Source organism: Geospiza fortis, unplaced genomic scaffold (assembly GCF_000277835.1).
Source record: "Geospiza fortis unplaced genomic scaffold, GeoFor_1.0 scaffold149, whole genome shotgun sequence".
NCBI classification, from domain to species: Eukaryota; Metazoa; Chordata; class Aves; order Passeriformes; family Thraupidae; genus Geospiza; species Geospiza fortis.
The window spans coordinates 33008-44025 of NW_005054671.1; the positions used below are offsets into that span (position 1 = coordinate 33008).

The 11018-nt window shown below is 38.1% G+C and overlaps 2 protein-coding genes across 3 annotated transcripts in view; one reads left to right on the plus strand and one right to left on the minus strand.

Moving 5' to 3' along the window:
- TRMT61B (tRNA methyltransferase 61B) overlaps positions 1 to 4764 on the plus strand; it is a gene marked incomplete at its 5' end in the record, with an annotated part of 5848 nt that extends 1084 nt beyond the window's left edge. The window contains 5 exons of the mRNA XM_005430712.2: positions 1692 to 1882; positions 3077 to 3168; positions 3574 to 3809; positions 4393 to 4473; positions 4649 to 4764. Of these exons, the coding sequence (XP_005430769.1) occupies positions 1692 to 1882; positions 3077 to 3168; positions 3574 to 3809; positions 4393 to 4473; positions 4649 to 4692 (644 nt within the window). The remainder of the gene's footprint in view (positions 1 to 1691; positions 1883 to 3076; positions 3169 to 3573; positions 3810 to 4392; positions 4474 to 4648) is intronic.
- Positions 4765 to 4954: 190 nt separating this feature from the next.
- SPDYA (speedy/RINGO cell cycle regulator family member A) lies at positions 4955 to 11018 on the minus strand. 2 transcript variants are annotated; one of them, XM_031065053.1, is made up of 7 exons: positions 10784 to 11012; positions 9704 to 9762; positions 9364 to 9449; positions 7611 to 7782; positions 6430 to 6718; positions 5654 to 5656; positions 4955 to 5043 (listed from the first exon to the last, which is right to left on the minus strand). In XM_031065053.1, the coding sequence occupies exons 1-7, from the start codon at positions 11010 to 11012 to the stop codon at positions 4955 to 4957; spliced, it is 927 nt and encodes a 308-aa protein (XP_030920913.1). The 2 variants fall into 2 exon arrangements, with proteins under 2 accessions (XP_030920913.1, XP_005430766.1); XM_005430709.3 differs by lacking the exon at positions 5654 to 5656 and having other exon boundaries at positions 10784 to 11018.

The following is an 11018-nucleotide window of genomic DNA, read 5'->3' on the forward strand; positions in this document are numbered from 1 at the left end:
AAAGAGTGCAGTTGTTGTGTGCCAGATCAGCTCTATTTTGAGGAGTGGGGAAAAGGTATGAAATTGCATTGCTACTTTCAAATTTACTGGATTTAAATCAGCACCAAATACAGCCAGTTTTATAGCTGAACACACTTTGGTGCTGACACAGAAATAAATAGATTTGATTTGCTGGTTCCTAGTGGTGGCTGCTTTTGCCACCATTGAATACACACCAGTGATACCCAACAAGGGAAACAGCTGCTGTGTGGGTAAATGCTGGAATTCAAATCTAGTGGGCACCTTACCAATGTCCATGGAATTATTTAATTTCCAAAATTCTTGTGTATTTAACAGATTTCATTCATCTCTTAATTGTTATACCTTTTATATTTTCTTTTCCATTCTCTCTTTAATCATTCCCAGAAACTACTGACATGAAACAGGAGAGTTAAGAGAGTGGTATTTGCCATGACTTTAAGATCTTTGAGGACTGGAAAATATGATGTATGCAAATTGTATTTATACTGTAGCTTTACAGTAATGAAGTTTTGCCTAGCTACTTCACCTTGTTCTTATTTTTAAAAAAGCAGTTTCAAAAAGTAGAAATTACTTTGAATGAGTGGGGGTAAAACTGACCCCCCCCCCCCCCCCCCCCCCCCCCGGTGTGAAGAATTTAATTTTTCTGATGTTTCTAAACTGATAATCTAAAGTAACAAGGAGTTGGCACTGTGACTCTACAACTGCTTCAGGTTATCAAAGGCAACGTGCTGCAACCTTCCCTTTCTTACCAGCTGCTTCTGGCCTGTGTCTGATGTGGGGTGAGCTGGATCAAGGAGCGACTGTCAGGGAATAATCCCTTCTTTTACTCAGTTGTCTGAATGGATTTGCAGTGGGATCACATAGGTGAGGGAAGGAGCCTGGTGACTTCAAACTGAAATGGTTTAGAAAGGCACAGAACTGACCTGGGGAGCTGCTGCTTCCTGGCAGGTGCCTGCACCTATTCCAAAGTAGCAAGGAGAGAGAAGTGAGCGCTGGGATAGGCTGAAGAATTGGAGTAATACAAATATGGAATACAGCAGTGCACACCCTGCTGTCTGCCTGCACAGCCTGGAAATGCATCCTTTATGAGAAACAGTGTACATTGGACTCGTGGTAAATTTCAGAACAGTAAATTTAGACTTAATAATTTATTGCTGTTGCAGACAGTAACAGGAAACTTACAGAAACCTGGGTAAATCAAAGAGTACACTGGAAAACTTGTGTGTGTGGCTAAGATCAGTGAGCAGGTTTCCTTAGCCTGTGAGCTGTGAGCACTGGTGCAGCATTCTCAGCTGGTACCTCTGGTTGCTCTAGCAGAAGGATCTAGCAGGGGCCACAGATGCTCTACTTGTCTTTTGCTGCACAAGTGACTTCAGGAGAACATCTTGGAACAGTCTATACTACCATAACTACACTTTGTTTCATCTGTGCATTGATGGATTCCCATCTGTGAAAGAACTAACACGGCACTTTTTCTGCATGTTTGTTTGAAATGTAAAGAAAACATAGATTGTCATTGATTGTTTCATATGTGATAATTTCCTAAAGTGGAGATGGAAAGGTGTACTTATGTTATAGCCTATGGTTTTCCTTTTGTTTTGGCTTTTTTCCCCAAGTCTTTGTAACAGCAGTGTAAAGTGGTGAGCAGAGTGTCTTCTGTTTGTTTGCAGTTGGGCCCAAAGGCCGTGTTCTGAGTTATGAAATCAGAGAGGATCATCATAATTTAGCTAAGAAGAATTACAGGCACTGGCGCTCTGCGTGGGAAATAGGACACACGGACGAGTGGCCAGATAACGTGCAGTTCATTCTGAAAGACATTTCAACAGCTGCTGCAGATCTGAAATCTGTAACACTTGATGCAGTGAGTGAATCCAAACAACTCTCCCCCGTTTGACACCTGTCTTTTCTCCATTAATAAAAACCTCTAGTGCTCACACTCACAATGGGTTCCCATATCTAGTGTAACATGAGAAATAACAGTCCAGGTCCTCATCAGTGAAAGAAACCTTGTAATTTTTGTCAGATACAAATGTTTTCAAGGTTCCAGTTACAGGCTGTCAAATGAAAGAGTGATAAAGCTGTACTATAGAAATATTACAATTAATTACTGCTGTCTTGTAAGCAAATACCAACTTGCTTTCTTGTATTTTCAAGACACTGGTATTTTTATGAGATACATATTTCAAGCATTAAATTCCAGAAGAATACAGAGCCTTATTTATGTGCAACTGTGTGACCACTTTACTATCAGCTATATAGAATGCGCAATGTAACTACACCATAATTTGGAGAATGTTATAGCTTGCTCTCCTGTCCTGCTTCTCTGTATCCAGATTTCCTAAAAGGAGTTATGCTGAGGAAAATAGGTTGGTGTTAATCCCTCTTCCTTGTAAAGCTGATAAACTACTTACAACTACTTACTAAATGCTTTAAACAAATAGCAATTTTTAAAATGGTGCAAGCAAAGAAATATAATACATAGCGTAAACATACCTTTTCAAAAATGTTTTAAGTAACAGTCCCGCAGGAAGGATCAGATATTGCATATCCCATTGTTCTACAATCTGAATAGCTTCCTAGCAGAAGATGGATAAATTGCCAAAGACAATAAGTGTTTTTAATCTTGAAACTGACAGCAAGTTAGACATTGTGACCATAATGTGGTCTTTTAATGCATTTGAACAATCTTTTTTTTTCACATTTGAGAGATAGGTATTGAAATGTGTTAGTAAATGTAGTCTTCTAAAAGTTTTTATTACTGTCAGGATTATGGGATTTAATTACTAGGAGGCTTAACTTCCTACAGACCTACTTAGTTGGTCAAATGCTACTTGCTGTTTTAATAGAAATTCGCTTGGAAGTAGAGAGGACTTCATTTTGTTTAAGTGTGCACCTCAGGTTTTGGGAGGCAGTGATAAAACTGGAGGACAATTACATACTGCTGTTGTATGCATCTCTTTTCCATAACCTTTTTTTCCCCCAGCATTGTTCTATGTTACGTTGGTGGATATACATATGTTCTCTCAGTAAACGTTAATGTGTCTTTCTCTTGCAGGTAGTTCTGGATATGCTGAACCCTCAGTGTGCTCTGCCTGTCGTACACTCAAGCCTGAAACAAGGTGGGGTGTGTGCTGTGTACTTGGCAAAGTAAGTATTTCTTTCTGGCACCTTTATTCAGGCATTACCTGGCCTCAGTACAAAACCAAGCATCTTCTGAAATCCACACCCAGTATTAATGAAATGGTTAACAAAGTTGGGATTTTCCCCCATGCAACTTTCTTTGGGAGTTGTACTCACTATAAATTACACTTGGCCAAATCCTTTGGCATCTGCCTGGGGCATGTTCTCATTCTGGTCAGTGAAGTTTGGCCTTTATGGCATCCTCAAAGTAACTGCACTGTTCTCCAATGCAATAGTCAGGTTGCTCCTTTACCCTAAAACTGAAGGACTCGTGTAACCTCAAAGGTAAAGAATGTGCCAAAGTCAGTAGAACTGAAATTGTGTGCTTTGAGTTTTCAAAATACTACTTTACCCTTTGCATTTCTTCAAAAGCATCACACAGGTTATTGACCTTTTAGACAGAATACGGAGCTGCAAGCTTCCTTTTTTGTGTGAAAGGATAATTGAGGTAACTCACAGGAGCTGGTCAGTACTCCCTGCTAAACTCAAGCATAACAAATCAAGCCAAATGGTGGAAACTCAAGAAAATATTGAAGAAACACCTCAAAATGAATATGAAGAAATCCATATTCAGGATGAAGCAGTACTTAAGGAGAGCGAATACAATGGTAAGGACTTCACTGCTGATGAGATCCCCTATTACTGCACTTTGATAATCCAGTGTAGGAAGAGGCAGTGCTTTTACCTAAGTCAGCTGAGAACAGGCAAGGACACCCTAGACCTTGTCAGGTTTAAAGAAGACTATTAATTGTTATTTAAGTTAAAATATCCTACTAAAAACCTGGGCTAAAAAAAAAAAAATTCAATCTGCAATAAAGAATGACTGCCCTTCTACTACTGTTTTCAAATTTTTGATTTTGAAGAAAATTCAGTTCTTTATACTCACCCTAAAGCTGCTTTAGAGGACCCTGATGGACTTAAGGATTCCTTAGGAGAAACAGTGGCCAGTGAGCTCTGTTTTGAAATTATGCTGTTCTGGCAAATCCAAAAATGCTGCCATATATATATGTTATATTTATATGACAAAGGTAAATGTATATACAGTATAGATCTGCAAAATGCAAAGACTGATAGGTGACAAGAAAAAAAAAACACATCAGGGAAAAATATTACATGTACATTGTCTACTCTAGGCTGCATGTACGTCTTAAACTTGTGGGAACAAAATAAAAAGAAATGTCCTTCTCACAGAATCACTCAGTGATGCTGCTGAAACAAACCACTCAGTGCCTTACATTGCCCGACCATCCCACTGGCAGGAAGCTCATTCAGGTGAGACACTTGGAAAAGTTTATCTTAAATGTTTAGTGGTATTTTAATTTCAAATAAACTTTTTTTTGTACTAGTATTTTGTATTTTCCTATATTATGAAACCACAAAACTTATAGTAATAAAATAATCATTGTGTATTGAAATACTAAAGTAGTAACTTTTGTTTTTTAATTAGCATTCCTTACCAAGCTGAGAAAGTTTCAACCGCTGCTTTCTTGATGCTGCTGCCTCCTTAGCTGCTAATTTGAATATTGTATCAGAATGAAATAAAACATAACAAAGTAGATGCTACATTTTGCAAGTTGTGTAACTTTTAAGCAATGACTGCTCTGATTTCTACCTCACATAAAGTTTGAAACACCAACTGTTATCCCACTATGTAAAGGGAAAAATTTGAAGTGAATCATCACGTCTGGTGTTGTGATGTAGCCGAGGTTGTTCTGCAAATCGCAGTAACAGTATCTGTCTTATCAGGTGCAGTTCATTCTCCATTGCTTGTAAACCAGTCCATAGACTTATCTTGATCCAGGGTGCTACATGGTTGCCTTTTGCTGGACAGCTTCAGACAGTCTACCAGAAAGAGGGAGAAAAAGATGTTAGTAAGAAAATGAGGGATCAAAGGCTCTCCTTTGAAATGAATACTTTGCTGGCTTCCAACTGGTGACTATAGGTTTCTTTAAGAACAAAGTTTTTAAAGCATAACTTTAGGAGATACTGAAATTCACTGGATGTGTTCCCTTGATAAAGCTGTGCTAATTTCAACATCAAAACAGTTGTTGACAGGCACAGCTTTGGTTCCCTTCCAGCACTCATGCTGTAAGTTGCCTGGTTATTTGTGAACGTCACTTCATATAAAGTATTCTCAAATGGTTGGAGGAAACACAATTTTTTCTGGCCCTTGTCAGAGATGAGAAGCCAGATCTCTTAAGTAAAAACAGACTTGAAGTAATTTTGGGTCTTCCCTGAGTGGTGATGTTTAACACATTAAATTATTAAGTTATCTTTTGTAAACACCTGACTTGCTTTATATCTCAGGAAATATTCAAATGCCCATTTTTTCCAAGTTGACAATCATATTTGTACTAAAGCTGTCAAAACCAGTAACAATCTTACTGTAATGGTGAAAATTAGGTTATTAATGAGAACACATGCAAATAAAATATACAGAGCTGTAAATAACTACCTCTGCATTAGATAAGTATAGTAGGAACTCTGCACTGGGTAATTACAGGAGAGTGTCTTTGCAGAGCTGAGGCCTTATCCAGATGCCTGAGGAAGTTTACATCTCAAGTGTGTTTAACTTCTAATAATAAATTTAATAATGGGTTTGCCCCACAGCTGCTGTATGTAACAGAGCCCCCTAATGCAAAGGCTGAGGATGCCATTGTGAGTAGATTAATGGGCAGAGATTCAATTATGTAAACAATTCTTGCAATAAGCCCTTGTTTTCTACTCATACCCCAGTATTAAAACAGTCCTGTATAAATTGTCAACAAATCAGATACTTAGAGGAAAATGAGAATTGTGATTTAACTTATGTCCAAACCCATACCACAAATGAGCATCCTGCCCTTTCTCAAAAAATGCTCTCAGCAAGGGCACTTAGACTCACTTTACACATACCAGTATTCTTATTGTTCCAGCCATAAAAAAATCATTTAAAACTGGACTCTCAATTTTCTTTATAATGCAAAAATAGTAACAAATGGCTGAGTAGACTGGAATGCACCCAAAATTAACCGTAGTAGGTGAAAGTAACATGAAGAGACTCAATGTAAAGCAGTTGGTACTTCCAGGAAGTCAAGATACAGTATGTGAAAATGAATCCATGAGGGTAAAAGCACAGTTCTGCTGAGGTGTGACAGGGAGGGACAGAGCAGTCCCTGCAGCACTCTGAAGGGCAAGTATGGAAAATTATTCACAGTATTTTCCTATATCATGAAACCCATACCATACCTTGGGCTTTATAAGGAGAGTCGATGAACATTTTTTCAGTTGAAAAGGCATCCTTTGATTTCTGGGATGAGTGCAAGTCCATCATCTCCAAAGTGTCAGTGGAGGAGGAGGAGGATGACAATCCGAGCCGTACAAACCTGCCTTTCTTCCCGCAGAGCAGGCAGTCTGTGGGAGTAGCGCTGGGGCCTCGGGGCAGCTGCACCTGATCCTCATAATTCCTCAGAGCTCCGCTGTGCTGCACTGAGCGCTCTCGCTGCCAGATGTAGTGTGTTGGAGCGATAGCCATCACCTATGGGAACAGCCACGGTGGCATCAGCAAAAATAATGGGGAAACACACAGCTGAAAACTAGATCCAGTTAGGGTATGGCAGGGAATTAACCTAGCTGAAATGGGCATCGTCTCTTATCTGTCTCACTGTCCTTAGGCAGGGGTAAGTAATCCTGATACCAGTCAGGTGTGGAAACATCCCAGCTTCCAGCCCTGTATGTTCACGTGAGTCATCACAAACAGCAGCTCATGCTCAGGATGTTGGACACAAGATGTTCTCTTTGGCCAGCTCCAAACATCAGCTGGCAGTGTTCATCATCACTGAAATAACAACAGTGGGAAGCTGGGAGGGTATGCAAGGAAAAGCATCCTGCACTCGCCTTGTTCTTTGTGCTTTTCCCATAGCATCTAATCCCATCCCCAGAAATGGGCCTCTAGAGTAAATGAGAGATTTTCTTTTCCACCATCTGGAAGTAAACATTATGTACTTAGAGCATGAAAAGGGTTTTTCCAAATACACACTTCACCTGAAAAGTGAGGAATATATTTTTTCCTTATAAATTGTAAAGCACACAAAATTATTTTTAAAGTGGATGAAGTGAAACAAATTAAGGTAGATTTTAAATAAAAAAATATTTGCATGAAGCAAATACTACTCAATAGAAACTTCACTTTTAACAGTAGTGCAACATAAGATATTCTAGTTTACTTAAAAAACACCATTTCAAACAATGTATTTTAAATGGAGAAGGAAAAACTGTGGAGGATAAATCGACCATTACATTTTAGCAGCATCTTTTCTTTCCCATGGATTGTCTGTTTACTTTAGGGAAGGAACTGTACAGAGCTAAATTGCTAGCTGGTGTTACTTGTTGTGATTTCAGCATCTGCAATATGAAATCTCCCTCCCTACCTCTTCACAGCAGCGTCTGCTTACAATAGCCCTGTAGTCAATTCTACTCCAAAGTTGATCTCTTAACTTTAAGAAATCAGGGAAGAGCTTTCTCCAGGCTTTGCCCAAAGCCCATGGGAAAATGTCATACTTTGCTTCTTCATTGTCTTCTTCAACTGTGTTTGCCAGATACCTTCAAATATATATATGTTTATGTTTGTAAATATTATTCAATCTTATACAACTATACTAGAATGATTTCTAACATAAAGTAACAGCTATGTTGCAGTGGTTCTTTTTTCTAGTATTGTGAGAAAAAACACTAACAAAATACAGCCTTCTCTTTGGAATACAGTATTTTCTTAATTAGTTCCATATGCATCCCTTGGGTAAAAAAACCCAAGCTTTTATAAAAATTGTTTTACCCTAGAGTTTCCTAAATTAATAGATAAGCAAAGAACTAACACATCCTGATATCTTTCTCCAAACTGGCAAGAAACCCTTCAATAAAATGAACAGTTTCTGACTGATGCTTTAAATAAGGCTTCAAACTCTCCTGTGAAATCTTCAACTTTTCACTTTTTACTTTATGGATTTTAGCTATTCTTGGAAAATTACGTTGCTCATATTAAATTAGAAGCAAACAACTAAATACAGCTCTACCTTTAGTTATAAATGTAAAACTTAAATTACTTTTTTTAATGTCTCTATTCTTCCCTTTGTTCACTATCTAGTTACTTTTATTTTTAAATTGTCTTCTCAGACAACAGGAAAATGTGTACTTCCTTGGACCCACCTGGTACTAAACTCCCGTAAATCACACTTGAAAAATTAGGACTTTTAGTGTCCTCCCCAGTATTCTCTCTAGTCCCAGTCTCACCAGACTCTTTGTCCCCCTCTAATCCTTTCACTGTTCTGGTCTGGCTTTTCCCCCTTCAGTGGGGTCAGAGGGCTCCCTCCTCCAAGCTCTGTGGATGTCACCCACAGCACCAGTGACAGCAGAAGGAACAGCCACCTTTGCCCCTGCACTAGTGTGCAAATCAGAGCATCTGAGAAGCCATGGTACCAGAAAAGATGACCTGAGCACCATAACAGTGTAAAAATAAAAACAAATGCAGAACCCTCTGCAGGTATAGCCAAATAGAGAGGGTTATGTAGGCCTGGATTACTGATTGCACCACTGTTTCAAAGTATAGGCATTTTACAACTGTTCAGAAAACTTCTTAGAAATTCTCTAGCAATGTTTTTACAGTTGATTTAAACATTTTGACAGAAACTTCAATAACAATTTACTCCTGAGATGCTTGTCATGGTGAAATGTTTTGCTACAAATGCCCTTTGCCTTGGCAAAGATATGAAATAGGGTTCTATATGAGCACCTGTGAGCCACATACATGTTGCTGTGTATTGTCCTGAATAAATGCCTTGTAATGCTTTAAAAAGCTCCCAGATTCAGTTTGGTAGGCAGAATGCCATTGTGTGTATCACTACAGCAATGCAAGCAAGCCCTGTCTGCTGCTCAAGCTTGTTCCATCACAGGAAGAACAGTGACTTTGCACTGTTTATGTACAGTATGTAGATTATCACAGAACCACAGAATGGTTTGGGTTGGAAGGGACAGCCCCCCCTGCCACCCCCTAGAGATGCCACCCTCAGATCAGGTTGTTTCTATATTCCTCAAGGAAGTCTCATCACCTATTATAATTATCAGTGTCATAAAGAAATATAATGCAAAGTTTATTCTAACAAAACCAGATAATTTTAAAGTACTTACAGAGCCACAAAGAAATTGATTCTGGTATGCTCACTTGGTGTGAAGTTAGCTCTCTTGAAATAAACGAAAGTCATTGCCAAGAGATACTGTTTTAAAATGTAAAATGAGGTATCAATGTGTTACTTAGATACAGTATTTCCTAAATTGATTCACACATCTTGCACCAAGATATTTTCATCATTTTTAACAATGAGGAAAGCATGAATTAAGTTTCTTGAAACTTCGATGTGAAACCATTAGAAAAAGATGATGTTCTGTATTTGCATTAAAGTAGCAAGTAATTAAGGGCAGATTTCTCACGCAATGAATGTTCTGTTAACTAAGAAGGAAATACACTTACCTTGTCTGCAATTTCACAGCAACAGTCCATCCAAAGGAAGTCTTGGATTAGATCATCATCTGTAACAAGAGAAAGCTGTAGCATTTCAAACACCAAAACTGTTTATGTCAGCAGGTATTTATAAATAAAAATAACAGATGGTCTTTCATTAAACCAAGTGAAAGAAAATAAGCTAGACCAGCCAGTCGGGAACAGAGAAACTGTTCCCTACTGCAGTAGGAGAGGTTCAGGTGTGAAAAAAGCTTACATGACAAAAGGAAACAAACTCTACCAGAAAGGCAAGGTGGAAAATCTGGTGGCTGCATTTCATCCATTCTCAGTAACAGCAGGTGAAGGTGAAAAATAACCAGTATTTTTTTCTATTTGCATTGTTTCTTCCTGCATTACATGCTTCCAGGTGATAGCACACCATTATTTCAGAGGAACTGCTGAAATCCTGCACCTCGATTACCTGGCAGCCTTTATAGGGCAATACTTGCTTATTTTTGGTCAGTGCTTCATTGTCCATGACCATATACTGTAATTAGCAGCAACTCTCTCTCATTCACTTCTGTATTTAAGGGTCAAATAAAAACCAGCTGTAATCTTCCACTATTACTTAATGTCTTCGCTAAATTAAATAAATACTTCATATGAAAGAGACACAAATAAAGAAGAGATGCTCCAACTCCTTAGATCAACTTCCCATTCCACTTCTTCCCCCAAAACTTTATTCCCACAGTAAAGAACACGTTTAAGAGACAAGGAGTCCTTTTTTTAAGCCTTGTGTAAAACAAGATGCACATTGTTTTACATGTATTTGTTGAAATCTAAGAGGAAATAGTAAGGAAAATTATAATAAAATAAAAAGTAGCAAAGCACCTTGGTTCCATTTGTAATTTAAAAAAGATACTTTTCATCAATTTGATAGCCCTTCTATTTTTAACTTAAGCATTAAATATTTCTATACCAAACTATAACAACAAGACGTTTTGATAAAGAATTGCCATTACTTTCAATATGAAAAGCACTCTCAAAATTCCTGAGCTTAGAAAACATTCTGTTCAGTCAATTCATTCATATCTCACATTATTAACCTACCAAATAATTTAAAGAAAGCTGTCATTTCCTGACGCTGAATAACAAGACATGGTCCCTTTGGACATTTATATTTCTGACTAGGAACCCCTTTTTCACAATTTTCTTGATGGTCTTTAAAAGCAGGTCGCTTTAGTCTAGTAAGTTTTTTTTGCTGATGTGATCTGGATGCACTCGATTTTACATGAACAGTGACAGTGGGAGGTGTCTGACACACCAGATTGTGTTTCATTTCGTT